Source organism: Thamnophis elegans, chromosome 2 (assembly GCF_009769535.1).
Source record: "Thamnophis elegans isolate rThaEle1 chromosome 2, rThaEle1.pri, whole genome shotgun sequence".
NCBI classification, from domain to species: domain Eukaryota; kingdom Metazoa; phylum Chordata; class Lepidosauria; order Squamata; family Colubridae; genus Thamnophis; species Thamnophis elegans.
The window spans coordinates 76284908-76305188 of NC_045542.1; the positions used below are offsets into that span (position 1 = coordinate 76284908).

Here is a 20281-nt window from a genome sequence, read left to right on the forward strand (position 1 = left end):
GATGTAGTAGAATATATAAGGCTTTGCACCTTATAGTGTACCATTTGTCTCATAACAAGGCAGACACTTAAGGTATGTTTTTAAGGGAAAAATAATTGTAAAGAAGCTATTAAAAATAATTTCAGTATTTATGATGTTTTAGGTTAGATACATTGGGCAAAGTTTAGGACTATACTCTAAACTCCATATATTATTTTTATTGATTTTTCCTTTTTGTTTTCTCTTTTTTTAATTTGTTGCATTTTCTCCCTTCCTATTTTTTTTTCTTTCTTTTCCCTTTACTTGATTACATCTTCTGTTTCTGGAACAATAAAAATAATGGTAATGCCAATATTAATATTTTATATAAATAAAATATATATAACTAGAGTTTTATAGAGACTTCTCATTATTTTTTAAGATCATCTAACAAATGTAGTTATGGAATTATTAAATAATGATTTTTCTAATAATTGTAAACTCCTTGTTTATTTATTTTCATCTATCATACTGTACTGTATCTTTTTTTCCCTTTGAGATAGTTACAGCATCTGATCCTTTAAATGTCTTAAAAAATAAGTTAAAGCAAAATAAAATAAAGAAGCCAAAGGAAAGCAAGCAAGCAAAACCAGATGTTTTCAGTCTGTCATCATTAAGATAATCATCAAAATAATAGTTTATCCATATAGCCTCACAGTAAAATTTTGTTGACACGCAAATACTTTAAAGAGAAACTTACACCAAACTGCTAGAGAAAACTGTTCCTTTGGAAACCATATAACCAATTCATGAGTTCCATTTAAGAGAAATTATGATAGTTTTGCTTTGCTAATTATAAGGGATACGGGCTGCACTAAATCTACAACAAATTCTCAGAGCAATACTGTGTTCAAAAGAATTTAGTCTTCTGATAATAGGAAGAACAGGGCACTGCAGGCATCTTGTCAACAAAGTGAATAAGAGAAAGAAGGCTGAAAGACAGATGCTGAAAACAGCTTCAGCATCCTGGAACAACCAATTCTCTTGACAAAAAAAGGAGAATGTGAGGACACTAGGAAATTAAAATGATTAAAACCTGATTTGAAATATGCCTCCCCAAAACTAAGTGAGCCCATGGGCTAGTCAAAGAAAATTTCTATGGGCTAGGAACCCATAGATTTCACTGAATTCAACAAGACCTACCTCTATATAATTATGTGTGAGATTGCGATGTTAGGTAAAGTAGGATTTTAGCTACAGGTAAGCTTAGGATACAAGCTCAAAGGTCTACATTAAATTACAATCTATGAGAGTATCAAATTGAAAATGAGGATTAGTTCTTACAAAAACTGATTACATTACCAATAAATAGCTTGTAAGGAGGACTGTAGAACTTAAAGTTCTAATTCTTTCTGCTCGAAACTTTACCTTCAAATGGTAAATTGTTAATACAGTTAATATGTATCAATAAATAATCAAGTGTTATGATGGCACGTAAAAATAATTATACATTGTTGGCATTTCCAGACATTACATACCAAGTAAAAATGCAATGAAGATTTCAATATCAAATACTTTAGCTACTTTTTATTATATAGCAAATACTTTGATGAATGTTGTAGTGTTTCTTCTTTCATCTCTTCCTTTCATTTAACATTCAGCTTTGATTGAAAAAATCAAGTAATTGTATTATGTAATACTGATAATCTAAACTGTAATATATCTATATATCTCTGTCTCTCTGTCTGTCTCTGTCTGTCTGTCTGTCTGTCTCTCTCTCTCTCTCTGATGTTTTCGCCTGAAGATGGCAAGTGAGACCTCACCGAAACATTGCCAAGACAATCTCAATCTTACACGGGAAAAGACCCGAATACAACAAGACCAGCATACCTACACCCGTGAAAATCTACGAAAACATATATATTAACACAGTAAGAAAAAAAGAAAAAACTTCCTCCCTTTTCCAGCACCTTAAAGCTACAGGATATGAAATTAATTTTGAAGGAACCAAATTAATCTCCAAAACTGAACACTTCAACAAGAGAATAATTATGGAAGCTATTGAAATAGAGAAACACCTCCACAACATGAATAAACGATACCTCCCGCCTACCAGACATCTGGAAACCAACCCTGGTAAACAAACAAGCCCCACCCATCACCCAGGCTGTTACAACACAAAACAACAATGGACACACAGCCAGCACCAATCAGCATCAATCTACCAATCATGATACAGCCACGCAGCCAATCAATCCACTTACTGAAACAACACAAGTACTCCACACACTCACCCACCAAGATTTATAGAAAGATGGCATCTCCGACCACACTTTAAGCCAAAAACACCAGCCTGAGGATGGCGAGTGAGACCTCGCCGAAACATTGTCAAGACAATCTCAATCTTACACGGGAAAAGACTATATATTATATTATATTATAATCAATCATCATCATCTATATATCATTCTTTCCTTTCAGTACATGGAGGTATCTAAATAACAGACTATCAGGAGTTTCATTAAAGCATACAAATATCATTGCATTGAAATAACATGAAATATTAAGATTTATAACCTTAACATTAAAAAATATTGGCAGAAAAGCGAGACATCCATTTAACAAAGAAGTATTTTACCATCTCTTTAATATGCTATTTTGGATTTTTAATGGCATTGTTCCTGGCATCTTAAAAGAGAAAACGTATATGTGTCATCCCTTCAAGATAGTTCAAAGAAAGAAGCACAGACCAAGAATACTAATACTACCTTTATTGTATGGTTATAGTAACAGAATCTTGCATGTCTGAAAGACCTCTCACTCTTTACTTTTAATTTCCAGAAAACACCTGACATTCTTCCCATGTTCTTTTTCCTTGTGTAGACTGAGAAGCAAGGATTGTTTAAGCTGTAGCTGTTCCGCCTATCTCCCAAGGTTATTATTACATACCATGAAACTAGTTATATGCTCAGGAAAACGGTGGCCCCCCTTTCATACAAATGTTATAAGCTGTTGCTTAGTTGCGAATTTAGCTTGTTTTTTTAGTAGTGAAAATTTCCACAATGAAACCAATAGAAGAAAATCTAGTTGCGCCCATAGGACTCACTCCACCTATAATCCTATATCCACATCTTCTTCTTATGCAGATCATGCTCCTTTTTCATTCCCACATATGCATCCTGTTAGTCAATTCATTTGAAATGAATAGTGCCAATGATAGATATATTTGGATGGTTTTTATATAGCCTTTTTACCAGGGCAGTGGGATTTAAAGGACTTCATATGTTCCAAGTGATGATTGCTGTCTGGCATTTTCAGCTGAGTTGATAATTGCAAAGTGCTAAAACAGAAAATAAATATAATGTGCAGTAATATGATGATCAACAATCATAAGCATTGATTAAAATTTTGCATGGCTGCACAAAATGGAAGAAATATCCCTGGGTATAAATATTTGGATGTGATCTGAAAGGGAGAGTGGTGCTGCAGTAGACGCATGTTCATCCCTAAGTTAAAACCATCATTTACAATTCTGAAGCTAGAATGTGAGGGCTCAACAAAAAAATTAAAAAGGAATGTAATTTATATGAGCTATATAATCAATATGCCTATGAAGTATAGAAAAAAAACTCTGGATGCTTAGGAAGCTTCCATCTAACCTAAGTGAAAAGTGACCTGTATGGAAAATGAAATATCTATATAATTACATGGAGGCTCAGCACATATTATTAATATGCAATACAGCTAGTCCTCCATCTACAACAGGTCATTGAGTGATCATTCAAAGTTACGGCAGTGAAAAAAAGTGACTTAATGACCGTTTTTCACACTTATGACTGCTGCAGCATCCCCATGGTCATGTGATCAATATTCAGACACTTGGCAACAAACTCATATTTATGACAGTTGCGGTGTCCTAGAGTCATATGATCATCTTCCGAGACCTTCTGACAAGCAAAGTCAATGGGGAAACACATTCACATAACAGTCGTGTTATTAACTCAACCACAACGGTGATTCATTTCACAACTGTAGCAAGAAAAGTCATAAAATGAGGCAAAACATTTAGCAACATATATTTGGGGCTCCGTTGTGGTCATAAGTCGAGAACTACTTGTATACAAGAAAGTCAGAAAAGCTAAAGCATAAAAGAAGAAAGGAAGGCAATTTTTGAAGGCATCTTTTTTGCATGCCATTGAACATAGTGTAACTTGACTTGTGCAGAGCATGAAATTTCACATCAGATTCTAAGCAGAGAGACTGATAAAGTAAGAGATGAGCTATGCTTTAATTAATTGGATACAGAGCTGGTTAAACAATCACAAAAACTTACGAGGAACCATTAGAGGCTTTTTGTACGTTTAACCTGGAGAAAACAAAACCATGGAGGGACATGATCGAGGCACCACTCAAATATCTGAAAGATTGTCCTGAAGAAAATGGGGCAGAACTGTTTAGAGCATAGCTCATCTCTTACTTTATCAATCTCTCTGCTAGAATCTGATGTGAGACTTCATGCTCTGCAGAAGTCAAGTTACAGCTGCTCCACATGACAGGAGAAGAAACACTATTACATTTCTAATATTCAACATGCTTTACCTGGTTTCTGAATTAACCTATTTTCTGGCTTCATATCACTAAGCCATAAGAAAACCTATTGGTCCTGACTTCATATAACAAACTAGCCACCAAAATTTAGAAAAACCATGTTCATCATAATATACGTACATGCATATATTATTTTTCCCAATTAAATATGCTGAATGAGCACCAGCCAGAATGCAACCAAAAGCTGTGTTTCCATATTGTAGGTTTCTTAAATCTATGGTTTCTCATCAAACCACAAATTTATACAAAACAGGAGGCCATGAACCATCGTTTATAATTCACATGGCTTAACTTAAAAGAGTTATAAGTGAACACAATAGACACCAATGTTATACATTAAGGTTGATGTGCAAACCTAAACTACAGAAGAAGGTTTGGCATGGCTAACATGGCAAAATTCATGACTCCATGGACAAGCTTTAAGCCCAACACCCATGTTCCATCTCAAGGGCAAGCAAACTTTCTTTTCTCTTGAAGTTCATATATCTTTAGAGTAATCCTATAAGGCACTTACTTACACAGTAAAATAGGCCGAATCCATCAGTTGAGCTAAGAGCAGATGCAAACACATTCTCTTTGTTGTCTTCTTTTTTTCCTCTTTGAGACATCTTTCTTTTCCTTGTCTTCATTGTCTTTTCAACACCTCTTTTCTCTCTCCTAAGCAGCAGGCTGTGGAGAAGAAAGAAACAGCTTTTCTCTAGACAGCTGACCTGATCTCTTGAAGAAAGCACATATTTGTGGTTAGGCTTAGGGTTGACTAAGGCAGCAGGTTACCTATCCTTTTTCTATCTGATCCACTACTATAGATTTTGTAAGATATAAAAGCCAGTGTACATTATACACCTTTGTAAAGAAAGCTGTCTCAATGACAAAATACAAGCTATTGATCTAAATGGAATTCTGACGGTAAGCTCTTGACTGTCACACAAAATGCTTTCTTTGAAAATAGTAGTGACACTTTGTTTCTTGTAGACACTGCTCACAGTACATCATTGGGCAGCTATTATTTTCCTCTTAGTAGCAAATTTCTTTGTGGAAAGAAAAGAAAGTGACAAAACAAATGACAAAGTAGGCAAAATAACTTGCATTTATCAGTAAGCTGATAAATACAAGTTGATTATGATAGCATCTTTTCTAAAAAAAAATTGTGAATAATGTAAAGCATCTGCACAATGGAAGTAGCATTCAAAAACATCCCTGCTTTATGCCTATGGAAGACAGAAAACTTTTTTTTTGACAGGGATCTATTTCTAAAGAGAATGCAGTGAATTGCAAAATCCTGTTGGTTGAGGTATCGAAATCTGACAAGGCAGGAAGCTGTGGGAATGATTAAATCCTATTTCTAGATTGAACCCGCATTGTGAAATCTTCTTATTTCAAAAGGCTCCTTAACTCTGGGCTGTTATTTGCAAAGATAGTAGTAAAGAACACATAGATGTGCTGTCCTAACCCAGTTTTGGCAATCTCTGATATATTCTTTTCTTTATTAATTGATGGAGGTTATCACAAGTTCCATTTTCCTCTTATATTTCTTACATTGTATTTTTCAGGAAACTGAGAATTAAAGTGGTTCCTGGTAGATTTCAGATAAGTTTCATTTCAGGATATTAGAGGATTATTTCCCTAACTTAATTTATAATGATAAGTTAATAATACTTGTTTACTTTTGGTTATGGAATAGAACTGTTACAAAAAATTTGGTCGTATAATTTTGGATGTATAGGGTGTTGTGCACATCCTCTCACTGTAGTTTATTGTTTAGCAGGATAGGCGAATTAACCAACTCTTTTAAAAAATCATTTTTTTTCTCTACAATGTGTGATCCTAACTAGTAAAGGATTCTAACATACAATTACTTTTAGATCAAAGATACCTAACCTCTGCAAGTTAGGCCTGAATTTCTAAAATAGGATTTGAACACACTCGATAGCTAGAAGTTTAACTACTTGGAGGAATGAACATTATCTCAAGTGGATACAACCATGCCATACTGTATGTATGGGTGAGCTCAGGGATGTGTTTGCATTTTGGGAAGAAGGAGTTAGGAGTTCTTGATGGTTTTTTAAAAATTAAATCTCCCTTTTAATGGCTTATTTTTAGGTGGATTTAGGGGCTTTTCAAAAACTTGTGTGCTACAATTTATCTGAAATAATGAGATAATGGGTACAACTATTTCCTATTTGAAATGGCAGAATTGAAATGAGTGAGCATTTGTTTTTTTGTTTTTTTACAGATATCAAGTAGAGATGAAGGTAGAGAACAAATGAGACATTAGAAAAGTCTCACTTGTGAAATCTAGACAGGGAGCAGTGATTTCCAACAAAAGCAAGAGCGTAATTTGTCACAATGACCAAATATGATGAACTGCTGTGTAGAATTCTTTTATCGGTATAAAAATGAGGATGTTTCTGGGGTCTTTTTCTCCAATTTCCAACTGTCAGGTCCCTGCATCTTTTAAACTTTATTCTGTTTTTCAGACAGTCTCTGTTCCATTGTATACTGAGATCAGAAAGTGTCCTGTGTTGACTTTTCTTTATTATATTTCCTGGTGCTCAGACACAGTGATTTTGTCTGTCCCAAATTTGCAGGGAATAAAAAGATTTGGCATAAGTGACTGCTGCCATCTACTGACTGTAGAGATATTGGGGATTTTTTCCCCCCATCCATCCTCTTAGTAAATATGTTTTTGTGCTAGCCAGGAAGAAGGAAGGCAAAAAGAAATAATAACTTTTACTAAGTCAAGATGATATTACCGTAGCTCTTCCCTTGAGTTTGAATGTCATATCAATGTCACTCATTTTGTACACTTTTACATGCAATTTTTCCTCTCTGAAAGCTGGATTTACATCCATGGATTTGATCATTCACATGATCACTCTTGATTGTATGGGGACTGATTTTCCAGTGAAAATGGAAACAACAGCAATTATGAATGAAGTGTTAGCTATACAACTGAAGATTACCATGGAAATAAACTGTTTATTATTCATTTCAGCTGCCGCATGGAACAAATAGATGTTCTGTGCCACTAAAGACCTTGAATTTAGGTTTCTAAACAAAGTGATTTAGCCAGTGCCCTTCTTCCTCTGAAATCTGACCTCAGTGTGCGATAATCTTGTATTTTAGATGAAAGGTATCAAATGGTGCTATAGAATTTTAGCCCAGGTTGATTTGTACCTTGAAATAACAAGCTCTGGGACATAGGCTGATATTGTTATAGAGAACAAAATTGCCAGGAATTCACATCTGAGTAGCTTTTCAATCAGAACATCTCAAGATAAAAAGTTTCTTCCCACCTCCCACATCATTTATTGCATATTTTTATTCATAATCTTTGCTGTTCTTTGTTCCAAAGGAAATGATGTGCTGAAGGCAAGGCTGCTCTGAACTTCCTGCCACTCAGAAAAGAAGAAGCAAGGCAAATAATAATTGCTTTATTAGCTCTCTCCACACAAGAGTTTGTAGAGAACTTTAACCTATTTTTTAAAATTTATAAACCTTTTAAAATGCTTGTAACAATAATTTCCTCAAACTCTACCCTCAGAATGGGCAGCTGGCAACACTCCTCCCACAAATGTTCTTTGAAATGCCTGGTTCATACTTTGCCAAAAATTGAGAAGTGAAATTGAAAGTGTTTGCCTCTTCTTGCTCATTCGCTGGGCAAAGAAGAAAACAAGTTGCAAAGGGTCTTTAGTTTGTGCTCCTCCAAGTTTCCCAGAACTGCCCCCACTTCCAAGTTGCGTATCTTGCCTATTGTATAACAATGGGCCTTTTGAGCGCTTGCCAACAGATCTCAGAAAGGAGACTGCGGTGACAGATTATTAAGTGATTTTAATGAGGTTTGTTAGTGCTCTGTGCTTTATCAGAATTCCTGTTGAGGTTTCTGAAGGGCGGAATTGCCTGTTAATCGAGATAAAAAGTTGTAAACCAATTGGTTTCCTGAATTTAATAGACATTTACAATCTGCTTATTTTATTCTTTTAGAGCTGAGAAGAATTAGTTTTTTCCTCTATGCTGTAAGCGCGAGTACAATCCTAGGTAGTTTAGGCTATTTTTTCCAATGTATGAGAGAAAACTTTTTCCAACACATGAGAGAGAACTTTTGAACTTGAAAGCAATGAAGAACTCTTGAAAAACTCAATTAGTTGTATGGACAGATAAACTTACTATTGGAAATAAATGCAAGGCACTGCTTCAAGTAAGTAAAAGACAACTACTTTTAAGAATATATCCTTTTGAACATTAATGCACATTTTATATTATTTGCTTTATTCTTTATGTTATTGCATTATTATGTTATTATTATCCCCTTTTTCTTTCTTTATGTTAACAGTAACCTTAAAACTAGCTGCTGTGTCTTAGCTGTTTCCAAGACTAATTGAAAGAGACAAGAATGTCATATGGGTGTTTAAGAATTTTCTTTTTAAACATAAGTTCTTCAGATATTAAAAAAAAAACTAAAAGTATGTTACATGTAGATTTCAAAAAATGAGATGCTAGATTTAATTTTAAGCAATATGTTTCTCATATTATGAAAAATTAAGACATACGGTAAATGCTTATTGATTTTATTCAAACTTCTGTTTCATTTCCCACTTTGATTTTTACAGATGTTAGATGGGACTAACATCTTAGAAGCATGCTGCTTAAGTAAATGGGTTTTGTCCAGAAGCTCTATTTTGCCCTCTTTGCAATCTATACTTGTAAACCAAAACATGTCATATTTTTTCACGCTAACTTCAGCTTTGAACAGATCAGGTTAAAAATTGAATGTTTCATTTAATTCATATTTGAATGTAATTAATTGTTGTTAATAGCAGAGCTGAAGCCTGAAACTACAAAAGTTATGGAGATGGCTTACGAAGCAGAGGGGCACAAATGGAAGCCTGTCACTTCTCTAATCGGATCTTTCCCCTCCCATGCTTTCTGCCCTAGTTCCAGAGTGTAACTATTCTCCAATATAAAAAGAATTGTTATGGGTATCTCTTCTTAAAATCTTCTTAAGTTTACTCTTTCCCAGAACAAAGCATTTAAATAAACTGGGTTAAGGAATAAATGCTTTTCCTCTTCATAGAATAACAACAGGTCTGGAGTAACAGGGACTAAACAATTTGAATAAATACAAGAAAGTAAATACTTGTGGAACAAGATAGCTATGGAGAACCAGTTTGGTGTAGTGGCTAAGACAATAGCCTAGAAACTGGGAGCCCGTGTATCAGTGGTGGGTTTCAAAAATTGTTCAAACCTACTCTGTGGGTGTGGCCTTCTTTGTGGGAGTGGCTTGCTGCCCATGTGACCGGATGGGAGTGGCTTGCCACACATGTGACCGGATATGAAGATGTCGACGACACTTGTCAGAACCACCTTAAATTTACCTCACACACAGCACTGGCATGCATAAGAATATGATGTAAACTTGTTTTTTAAAAGGCATCTTAGGTTTGCGTTAAAACAACTTCAACACATGCAATGTTCTGATTGCACCACAAACGCAGTAGTCATCCTTACCTTTCACAGAGGCACTGAGTTTTATAAATATGAGCATGATAGTGTAGAATAATTATATCCAAGGACCAGTGGTGGGTTTCAAAAATTTTTGGAACCTCTTCTGTAGGTGTGGCCTGTTTCCCGGGTCCACTGGTGGAATCTCTTCTAACCGGTTCGGTAGATTTGATGAACCGGTTCTACCGAATAGGTGCGAACTGGTAGGAACCCACCTCTGCTGTGAATTCTAATCCCATCTAAAATACAAAGCCAGCTGGTGACGTGGGCCAGTCACTTTCTTTCAACCCTAAAAGCAGGCAATAGCAAACTACTTCCCAAAATGACTCAAGATTCAGAAGGATTTTGACAGATTTGAGCATTGGGCCCTAGCTAACAAGAAGCAGCACAGTGATGAGAGAATTACGGTCCTGCATTTAAAGTGGAAAAAAATTCAAACGTACAAGTATAGAATAAGTAGTACATAGCTCAATAGTAATAACTGTGAGTGAGATCTAGGTATCCTAGTAGACCACCACTTAAGTATGAGCCAGCAGTGTGCTTGCAGCTGCCAAAAAAAAAGCCAACCCAGTCCTGGGCTGCATCAGCAGAGGGATAGCATCAAGGTCACAAAAGGTGATAGTACCAATTTATGCTGCACTAGTGAAGCCACACTTGGAATATTGCATCCAGTTCTGTTCACCATGATACAAAAAAATGCCAGGACTCTATGAAGAGTGCAGAGAAGAGCAACTAAGGTGACAAAGGATCTACAGGATAAATCATATGAAGAATGGTTAAGGCAGTGGTCTCCAACCTTGGCAACTTTAAGACCTGTGGACTTCAACTCCCAGAGTTCCTCAGAAAGCTTTACTGGCTGAGGAACTCTGGAAGTTGAAGTCCACAAGTCTTAAAGTTGCCAAGGTTGGAGACCACTGGGTTAAGGGAACAAGGTATTCTAGTCTAACAAAGAGAAGAATTAGGGATGACATGATAGCTGTGTTCTGGCACACGAGGGGCTGCCACAGAGAAGTGTGGGGTCAACTTATTTTCCAAAGCTCCTGAGGACAGAACAAGAAGCAATGATTGGACAAGAAACCTGGAAGTAAGGAGAAACCTTCTGACAGTGGAAAACAATTACGGTAACTAGTGGAATAGCTTGCATTCCAGATTTGTGGGCGCATCATCGCTGGAAATATTCAAGAATGGATCGGACACCCATTTGTCTGAGATGGTGTAAGGTAGTGATGGCTAGCCTTTTTGTCATCGCGTGCCGATAGTGTGTGGGAGTTCAACAGCGCCTGCCTGCACCCATAATGAAATGCACGCATAACACCCCTCCCATTCTCCTACGTATGCACACATGATCCCCAGTCCCCCACACATGCACTCTGCCCCTCCCCCCGTGCGGCAGAGACCAGAAAATCAGTTGGCCAGCGGGAGGCACATGAATATGTGTAGTGGAGCAGAGCTGAGGCGATGGCTCACATGCCCACACAGAGGGCTCTGCGTGCCACCTGTGGCACGTGTGCCATAGGTTCGCCATCACAGGTATGGCAGCCATGGGCAGGAAGTTGAACAAGAAGATCTCCAAGGTCCCTTCCAGCCCTACGATTCTATGATTCTATAATCATTCATCAATAAATTAAGGAATAGAAGCAGAAAACATGAGCAAAAGTTTAACCATTGAACAAAAGCAATTCCTATGCTTCTCCCAATGTTTTTTCCTGCAACTTTACTCTCCTGAGTTGCAGTCTGGTCAAGAAATCCACTTCTCGTTCATGCCAGTCTCAGACCTGACTAGGAAGGAAGAAACTTCCAGGGGCACTTTTAGCATGAAACCCACACAGGCATGTAAGTAGAGCTCGCTGCAAGGCAAATATTTAAGATGCTTTTTTCCTGTGGTAAGAAAGACCACCTCACTTCCATTGCTCAAAGTTACGTAATTGTTTCATTTTCTTATTCCATTGCCCAAATACAGGCTGCCCTGTTCCAGTTTAGCATTGCCAACTCTTGTTACAAGTATTCTCTTTACACACTTCCCTCAGTTCTCCAAATGCTAAGTACAATCTTCGCCTTGGTATTTAGAACTGATGTTGAAGTTCAGTAGTATTTATGCTTTGCATGCAGAAGCTTCCAGGTTCAATCTCTGACATCTCCAGGTAGGAATGGAAAAAATGCTGCCTGAAGATACCTTGTTGGTGCAATGGTTTCAACATGAGATAAATTTTACGTTCCATCAAGTAGCATTGGAGCTACAAAGAAAACAGTACCACAGCACTCTGGATAAATGTAAATAGAGCACCCTCCACTCAAATAGAGCAAAGAACATAATCCTAGTATAATTAGAAACAATTTAGCATCATGGAACATAATGATCCTGAGTTCCCACTTCTATCATAATGGCATGAATAACTTGGTGTTCAATGTCTTTTAGAGCAGCGGCTCCTAACCTTTCCAGCTTGGCGGCCCAGCCCGATGCGGGCTGGCCTAGAGTGGCAAGTGCGCACATACATGGACAACTCCATTTGTGTGAGCAAGGGGTGCATGTGTCCTCCCCTTGTGCAAATTGACCTTTGCACACGAGCAGAGAGTGTTTGTGGTCGTGTCTAAAGCTTCACTCGTGTGAGTGGAGGACACTTGAGTGGAGGGTGCTTGTGCTCGTGCACAAAGCTCCATTTGAGCAAATGGAGCTTTGCGCATGAGCACAAGCGCTCTCTGCTCACACGAGTGGAGCTTTGTGCACAAGCATTTGCCCATCTCTCCTGTGGTCTGGTTTCAAACAAGTCATGGCCCGGTAGTGGGTCATGGTCCAGGGGTTGAGAACCCCTGTTTTAGAAATTTACTTCTTACAGAGGGGATCTTAAGAAGTGAAATCCAGTCTCCCAAAGACTACCACCAGTTATCTGAGGCTTCCAGTCTCCCCGGCATAGTCATCTGGATTATAGCCAAGTCTTTTCTTAAGAAAGGCCTGTAACATCCTCCTATGCAGTTTGATGCTTGCACTCTACCTGCATCCAACGGCCATTGATTATCCTGCATTATTTATGGACTTCAAGGTACAGTACTTAGCACTATTGAAGATGGAAGATAGCGGATATTTCTAGCGAGGCTTAAGAGCAGAACAAAATAGGCCATGAGTGAAAATAGCAACTACAAAGGTGAAGAGCAAATGAAGGTGAGTCCAACTGACCACCACTTGGTAGATGCCATCTGAGCAATGAGAAATCAAACTGTCGGAAGCAGTTCCCTGTCTTCCAGATGCCCTTTCCTTTAGAGAGGTAGGAGGAGGATTTCTAATCTGGAGAAATGCCATATTGACCTGTTGTGCCATCTATGGAATGAAGACCAGGCTGGAGAAACTAGCGCTGAAATAACTGGAACCCATCCAATTGCCAGAAGGAAGGGAATGGGCATTCAGGCTCCACTGAAGGCAAGGTTGTATGGGGTTTTATTCCCTCTGTGCTTGCAAGGGTATTGTGTGCTGCGATCCTTTGAGGAAGAAGTGCAACTTTTGGCAAATGTTTTTGGGTTTCCAATGAAGACAAACTGCAACATTGGAGCTACCGGTTCTGCAATTGAATTCTGAGAATAAGAATCTGACATTTGAGATGCATGACCACATCTGCATGGTGATAATGAGTGATATCTAGGCATGATTCTATTTTGGAAGTCAATATGCTGAAACCAGATATATATATTAGGCTCTTCTGAAAAATTAAATTAAAACTAGACCATCATTTCATATTTCAGGGAAAAATCAGGAAAATTCAAGGTAAGATTCCAAAACATTTTGAAAGCAGGTGCTATGATTATTTTGAAATCCTGCCACACAAGAAGAGGAATAAGAATGAATAAGATGGGTGCATGAATAGGAGAAGTTGTGAGCTTTCCTCTTGAAGCTTTGTTTACTCAGGTAAATAGACAAAAAATTGGCAAGTGTTTGGAACCATTGTGGTTACTAAAGCTTCACTCACTGCATTTGATAACAAAGTCTCCTAATTCATAGAGCTAAATGATACATCTCATGTCTTTTTATCTTGCAATTTCAGTGCATCATGGGCTTTTGCCTTGCATAGACTTTGAATTACAATGTCTATGCTTTAGGAATCTCTCTGTGAATATATGTGTATGTACAGGATTCTATTAATGTTACTTTAAGGATGAGTGCATGATTTCATTTCATTGCAACTGGTTATTTTAAGCAAAACCTTTTTCAAGTCAAACTCAATTCTTGGTGATCTATAGGGATATCTATGTATAGTTTTTTTTAGCATGACAGAACAGTTGCCTTCATCCAGTTTTCCCAATATAGTTTGTATCCTGTTAGTTTCTGATGGCTTCTTGTCTAAATGCTAATCAAGCTTAGCTTTTAGAGAGCGATACAAGATTTTAACTCTTTCCCTGCTGTCATCTTTAATGCAAACTGTATGGAAAATTCCAAGGAGATATTTATTTCTGAATTTCCTCCTAGTGGTGTGGAGGAATTAAACATGATCAGTCAATTCCAGTTATTTCTTCTTTCCATTGGGAAAACTCCATATTTATCTATATTCCCTTATCCACACGTGCTACAAAATATCTATACAGAATTGGACTGGATTGGATTAATATTTTTTAAAAAGCTGACCTAAGTTTCTATTAACTTTTCCTTTTTTTCTATTTTTTTAATTTTTAATTTTGTTTATACAATCATATCATCTTTGCAGCACATTTTACATCTTTTACATATCTGCTGTATTTGTCTGTAAATCTACAGACTTTTCCTAAGCCACTTAATGTACATATTTAATCTGGGTTGTTAACTAAGTACCCAATATACTTTGTGGGGAAAAAAAATTGGACTCAACCAGTAGAATGTTTCCTGTTTCGTGGAACCTGGAAAATGCTTCCATGTCTATTTGGGTAGAAGTTATATCTCTTACCGTATTTCTCTGAAAATAAGACCTAACCAGAAAATAAGCCCTAGCTTTTGTATAGTGTGCTCCTAATATAAGCTCTACCCCCCAAAAAAAGTGGTTAAGGTCATCATCAGCCAGGTAGGGGTGTATGTGTGGGTGTGGGCATAGCCAGAAACAGAGGTGTGAGGGTGTGGGAGCTGACAGTGTCTGGGAGGTATGTGATCTGGATGCACTGCATGAGCCACAGGAAAGCTGAGACAGTGGTCTGGAGCAGGCAGATGGCCACAGGAGGCTCATCTTTGCATCTCTCGGCTTGCTCGTGGCCCATGCATTGCTTTGGGATTGCCTACCTTCTGCCCTGTGCATCTGCCTCTGTCTGCTGCCAGTGCGGCCACATGAAGATGAGCCTCCTGTTGCCAACTGCCCACTCTGGCCCCCCAATTCTCAGCTTTCTCAGATGTCTCCCCCCCCCTGCGCCTCTGCTTTTGTCTGCTGCTTGTACAGGTAATCAACTGATCTGCATTGTGTGGGCTATGCAGCCCCCGAGTACACCAATCAAGGGGCCATCAGGCTGTAGGTGCTGCCGGAAACCATCCACCATGCACCACCTCTTGTGCGCATGCTGGGGGTGGATGCCTGGCTGGGCTGATCACCCTGATAGTGTGATTCCCCCAAAATAAGCCTCAATGCTTATTTTGGAGTCCCCCAAAAATATAAGACCAGGTCTTATTTTCAGGGAAACACAGTGGCACTTTGGAAAGACCATGCAGTGCAATCGTCCTAAATTTCTTGTGCTTAGAAGTAATTTTAACTTAGTCTAAATTTTCTCTTTGTTCTATGAAGGGGGCTTCCAGGCTGTTAGGACCATGTTCCAGAATGCACAATTACTGCAATAGCTCAGCCTTTCTTTTCTTTCACTTCTTCTTTAATTGAAAAAAAAAGTAAGTTCAAGTAACAGGAACATGCAGGAAGATTACAAATAGAAGATGATGTCACCTTGAACACCACAATATTCCATGTATATGGCAGGGTAATTCAAAAAGATAAACTTTGCTTGGAAGCATTGTGCCCTCTTAATAGAGAAGGACCGGTAGTAATTTTGTTGGTTCTACCATGAGCTGAAGGATCCTGGGCAAAAGGTCCTTCAAAGAGTCAAAGTACTCTTCATAATGGTCCTCCATCTCTTTATTTCTCTCCCTCTTATTATTATTTTTTTCTCTGCCAACACTCTTTCTGACTCTCACATCTTCTCTGGCAGAATTAGGACCAACTTTCTCTGTCTCCCTCCCCCTCCCTCTCTCTCCCCCCTCCCCCCTTTATATCTCTAATGAGTCTTTGGAGAAAGAAGGGAGAATAGGAGAGGCAGAAAAAATGCTTGCTTATGAAGGATTGTATTTACTTCAGTTGCAAAGCACCAGTAGGCTAATCTTTGCTGTGCCTCTTTTAGTCTGCTTCCCCGGGAGATTTGGAAAGATTTAAGTTTGCATGTATATTTTTATATAATTTTATTTAAAGATTTAAAAGGAAAACAGCAGAATCAATCCTACTCTTCAGGACAAATTGGCAAGACGAGGGTGGCAAATATAATTGTCTAATTTTGTATGCATGCTTCTGCAAGTAATGATAGGATTATGTGTGTTTCCACTTAACAGCAGCCTTGCAAGCAAACATAATTCTGTACGTACGTGTGTACACACACACACACACACACACACACAATAGTGAATGAAGCAAACTATGTGCACTTCAAACAAGTTGGGATATGGATTCACACAATGTATGTATTAAGGCTTTTAAAGTATCCCAGCAATCTTTATCCAGTTCAGCAAGATGCCTTCTCCTCAAAAATACTACACTTTCTTGTGTCCTGGCTTCCTAAGGAAATCCCTTTCCCCTTTAAACAATCAAGGAATAATTTTCCTATTTCCTCTCCCTCCCCTGCTCACTTTTCTGAGCAGCCAAAATGCCAATTTACCGGCAGCTGCGGGACAGTAGGAACAGCCTTTGCTGCTGCATTCTTTGCATTCCTCTTGGAAGTGTTATCTGCCAAAGGTCAAAATGGTAGGTGAGCCATAGACAAACACCTAGGGTTTGCCAGTTCTACTGCCATTATATTTTTGCACAGACTCTCTGGGAAGCAGAAAACGCTCTGGGGCTGCCCATATTGCTTAGCACGTGAAGATTTCTAATGGTGGGACTATTTCACTTATAAAGTAAGTATTGCTTATATCCCTGTACATATCTGAAAGGAATTTGGATGCTTTGTAATTATGATTAGATTCACAGTACTGATAAAACGAAGTTTAAAGAAGAGGGGAACAAGTCAGGGAGAATCATATTGTTTGGGATGGTTGGAAGATAAGCAGGATCAAATCTATTTAACACTTGGGCCGGAGATCTTCAGGAAATTCCATATATGGAAAGTTGGTGGGGGAGGTAGATTTTTTTTAAAATCCTGCCTTTATCATTTTAGTAAATTAGTCATGGAGGAGAACATACCTAATATGTCTTTCTCTTATTTTTTCCACAAAGACTATGATGACTGGACCAAAGTCATCCAGATGGCTTTTGTGTCTTAACGCAGGACTAGAACTCATAAAACTTCTGGTTTTTAGTCTGGCGCTTTAATCATTAGACCAAAACAGCTGAAAAATAATATCCCTAAAGAAACAGTGTGTACGCCACTATTTGAACATATTCTGCCTGGCAAGTGTACTGTGAGGGCCAAAAAAAGATGACAACAGAAAGGAATAGTGGTAATTTGCAGTAATTCCGGCAGGTTTTGTAAAGCTGTAAATATTATTCCAAAATACCAAACATGTCTCTTTGTCTAAGGGTAGTTTATATCATCTGTGTCATTACAATAGCAAGTGAGGAGGCATACAACTCCAAATATGCCTGTGTGTAGAAAGGCCTATTTTAGCTGCAACTCTCACTTAAGCTGTCTGTCTGTCTGTCTGTCTCTCTCTCTCTCTCACACACACACACACAAAGACAGGTTACCACCCCCTCCCCAACCCGTACTTTCTTCCTAACTCAATTTCAGCTCTGCTATTTCGGTTGATGTTTAACTAGCGGCGAAACTTTTCGCTTTCAAGGGCAGAGAGGGACACTGGAAAGGGTCGGCTTCCGCAGGTGGCCAGACCAGAAGAGCTAGTTTTAGCAAAAGCCAGGCGGGCCCTCTCTCGATCCAGCCGCCGGCAGTCTGACGGTAAACAAATCGATGGCCCGTTTCTTCGGCGGCCTCTGCCAAGCTCCCCTCGCATCCCACCGCAGGGGAGCGGAACGCGCGTCAGGAAGGGCGCAAGCCGCGCCGGCTGCATAAGCTCCGGTTGGAGTGAGCTTCGCCACGGGAGCTGTTTACGGTTTGGCTCCCGGGAAACTCTGACCTCACCGCGCAAAGGTGCTGCCGGGAAACGGAGCTCCCTGGCAGATAAGCCCCGGAGAGGACATTCCTTTTTCTTTTGCGGGACAGCCAGCGTGGTAGGCAGGGAAGGAGGAGCGGAGAAGACGCGCCCGCCTCCATTTCCCGCCGCTGCTTTTGCGCGGGGAAGCTTGTTCGGATCTCTGAAAGTTTTCAGTTCCTTCTTCCCCATTTCGCGACTCAGGCATCGGGGGAAGAGGGAAGAGGACTCAGAGGGTCGGAGTCCGAAGTGAATGTCTCCAGATGAAGGGCCAGGTCAGTGAAGCTGGTTTTCTCGGCTGCTTCGCGAAAAGAGCGGAGCCCCTTCCTGATCATGGGGTTGTTGGTCCAGGTCCGCCTTCTGGGACAGCCTTATCTGTCATCTCAGCGGGCGGCAGCAAAGCCAGCATTCCGGGCTCAACCTTTCTTACGTGCTGGCCTCAACTAACCCCGATAGACCTCACCCCATTCCTAAGGGATCTGAAAGGGGCATGCATAAGCGCACCAGCCTGCCTACCGTCCCTGTCCTATTGTCCCCCATTTATTCGTACCCATTTACTGTGTGTTCATATTTATGTTTATACTCATACCTGCTCTCGTTTACATGTTTGACAAACTAAATGAATGAAATGAAATGAAAATCAGCTCCCAACCTGGTCACCTGCACCAGACGTCCACTGCAAACACCCAGATTTTGGCAGCCCAGATATGTTGCAATTGGACTGGGCCGCCAGAAGTTGGGATGGAAGACCACAGGGGGGTGGGGTTGGGATGCCAGGTTCAGGAGGTCTGTTGAGAGCAGCTCAATTACTATTTCCACTGAATCCCAAGACTTGAGAAAGAAAGAGAAAGTTATGAATAACTTGTCATTGGAAAGTTTTCATAACATGGCTATAAAGCTGTAAAACAATGCCTCCGGATAGATAATCTCCAATCTACCCATTTTACAACTTTGTAGTCATTTTATTTATTTATCTGAAATGATGGAAGAAGCAATGAAAAGAGATGTTGGGCAGCAGCATCTGGATACTTGCTAGAATTCTGTAAAGGAGGCAGGACATTTGGGCAATTAAAAAAAAATTAACTGGAAGAACTTCTGTTAGTGGCACAGGCTGCTGGAGTGTTGCATTTTTTTTTAAAAAAAAGGTTGCAATGTGCTACATTGGGCAGCTACTTCCAAGCTTCATGGATCTTCCTTGGGAAATCCTCCCCTGAAGCTGTACCAATCCTCATAAAATGCTATTTCTTTTTGCCTGATCTCATTGCATAATCAATTATTTAACAACATAAACCCAGCTTCTTTAAACAGCCTCCTTGCATCTGGCTCCTACCTCTTCCTCCAAAAAATAAAGTGTGCCTTTTTTCTTTTCAAACAACCATCCAAAGCAGGCAGGTGAGACGAGAGGGATTACTAAATTATCTTTAAGGCCATCCACCCTGAGTTTTGTAGTTAATCAGCCTCTCCAATCCTTGCCTAGAACTTCAGATTATTCAACACATTGGCCTTAGTAGCTAAACAGGGAAATCAGAACCCATCTGCAGCTGTTAATTACCAACAGGCATATCAATGGAGAGCCTTTGCAAAGCAGTGTAGAAAAGACTTCTCAGTAAAACCTGTATGGCTCAATTCTGCATATCCGTTCAGAAGTTAGTTCCAGGGTAAATTCATTATGGCAGCTTTATTATTCCGGGATGCTTTCAGTACTTTAGCCTTTTGTTTACACCATTCAAGATATGTTTACTTAGGTATAAGCTATGATATGTTGGACAAGCTACATCCACTGTAGTGTCATGTGCTAGTGCTAGTCGTAACTTATAAAGCCCTTCATGGTATTGGACCTGGGTACTTGAGAGACCGCCTGCTGCCAATTACCTCCCATAGACCCGTTAGATCGCACAGGATCGGCCTCCTCCGGGTTCCGTCTACCAG

At 39.1% G+C, this 20281-nt stretch overlaps 1 protein-coding gene across 5 annotated transcripts in view; it reads left to right on the forward strand.

Moving 5' to 3' along the window:
• The first annotated feature begins 8310 nt into the window (after positions 1 to 8310).
• SH3TC2 (SH3 domain and tetratricopeptide repeats 2) overlaps positions 8311 to 20281 on the forward strand; it is a 51006-nt gene continuing 39035 nt past the window's right edge. For 3 of the 5 annotated variants that reach the window (XM_032209017.1, XM_032209019.1, XM_032209021.1), the window contains exon 1: positions 18061 to 18627. In XM_032209017.1, the coding sequence (XP_032064908.1) occupies positions 18606 to 18627 (22 nt within the window). In that variant the 5' untranslated portion in view covers positions 18061 to 18605. Of the gene's footprint in view, positions 8765 to 17051; positions 17162 to 18060; positions 18628 to 20281 lie in introns of those variants that run through there. The other 2 variants (XM_032209018.1, XM_032209020.1) reach the window with 2 other exon arrangements.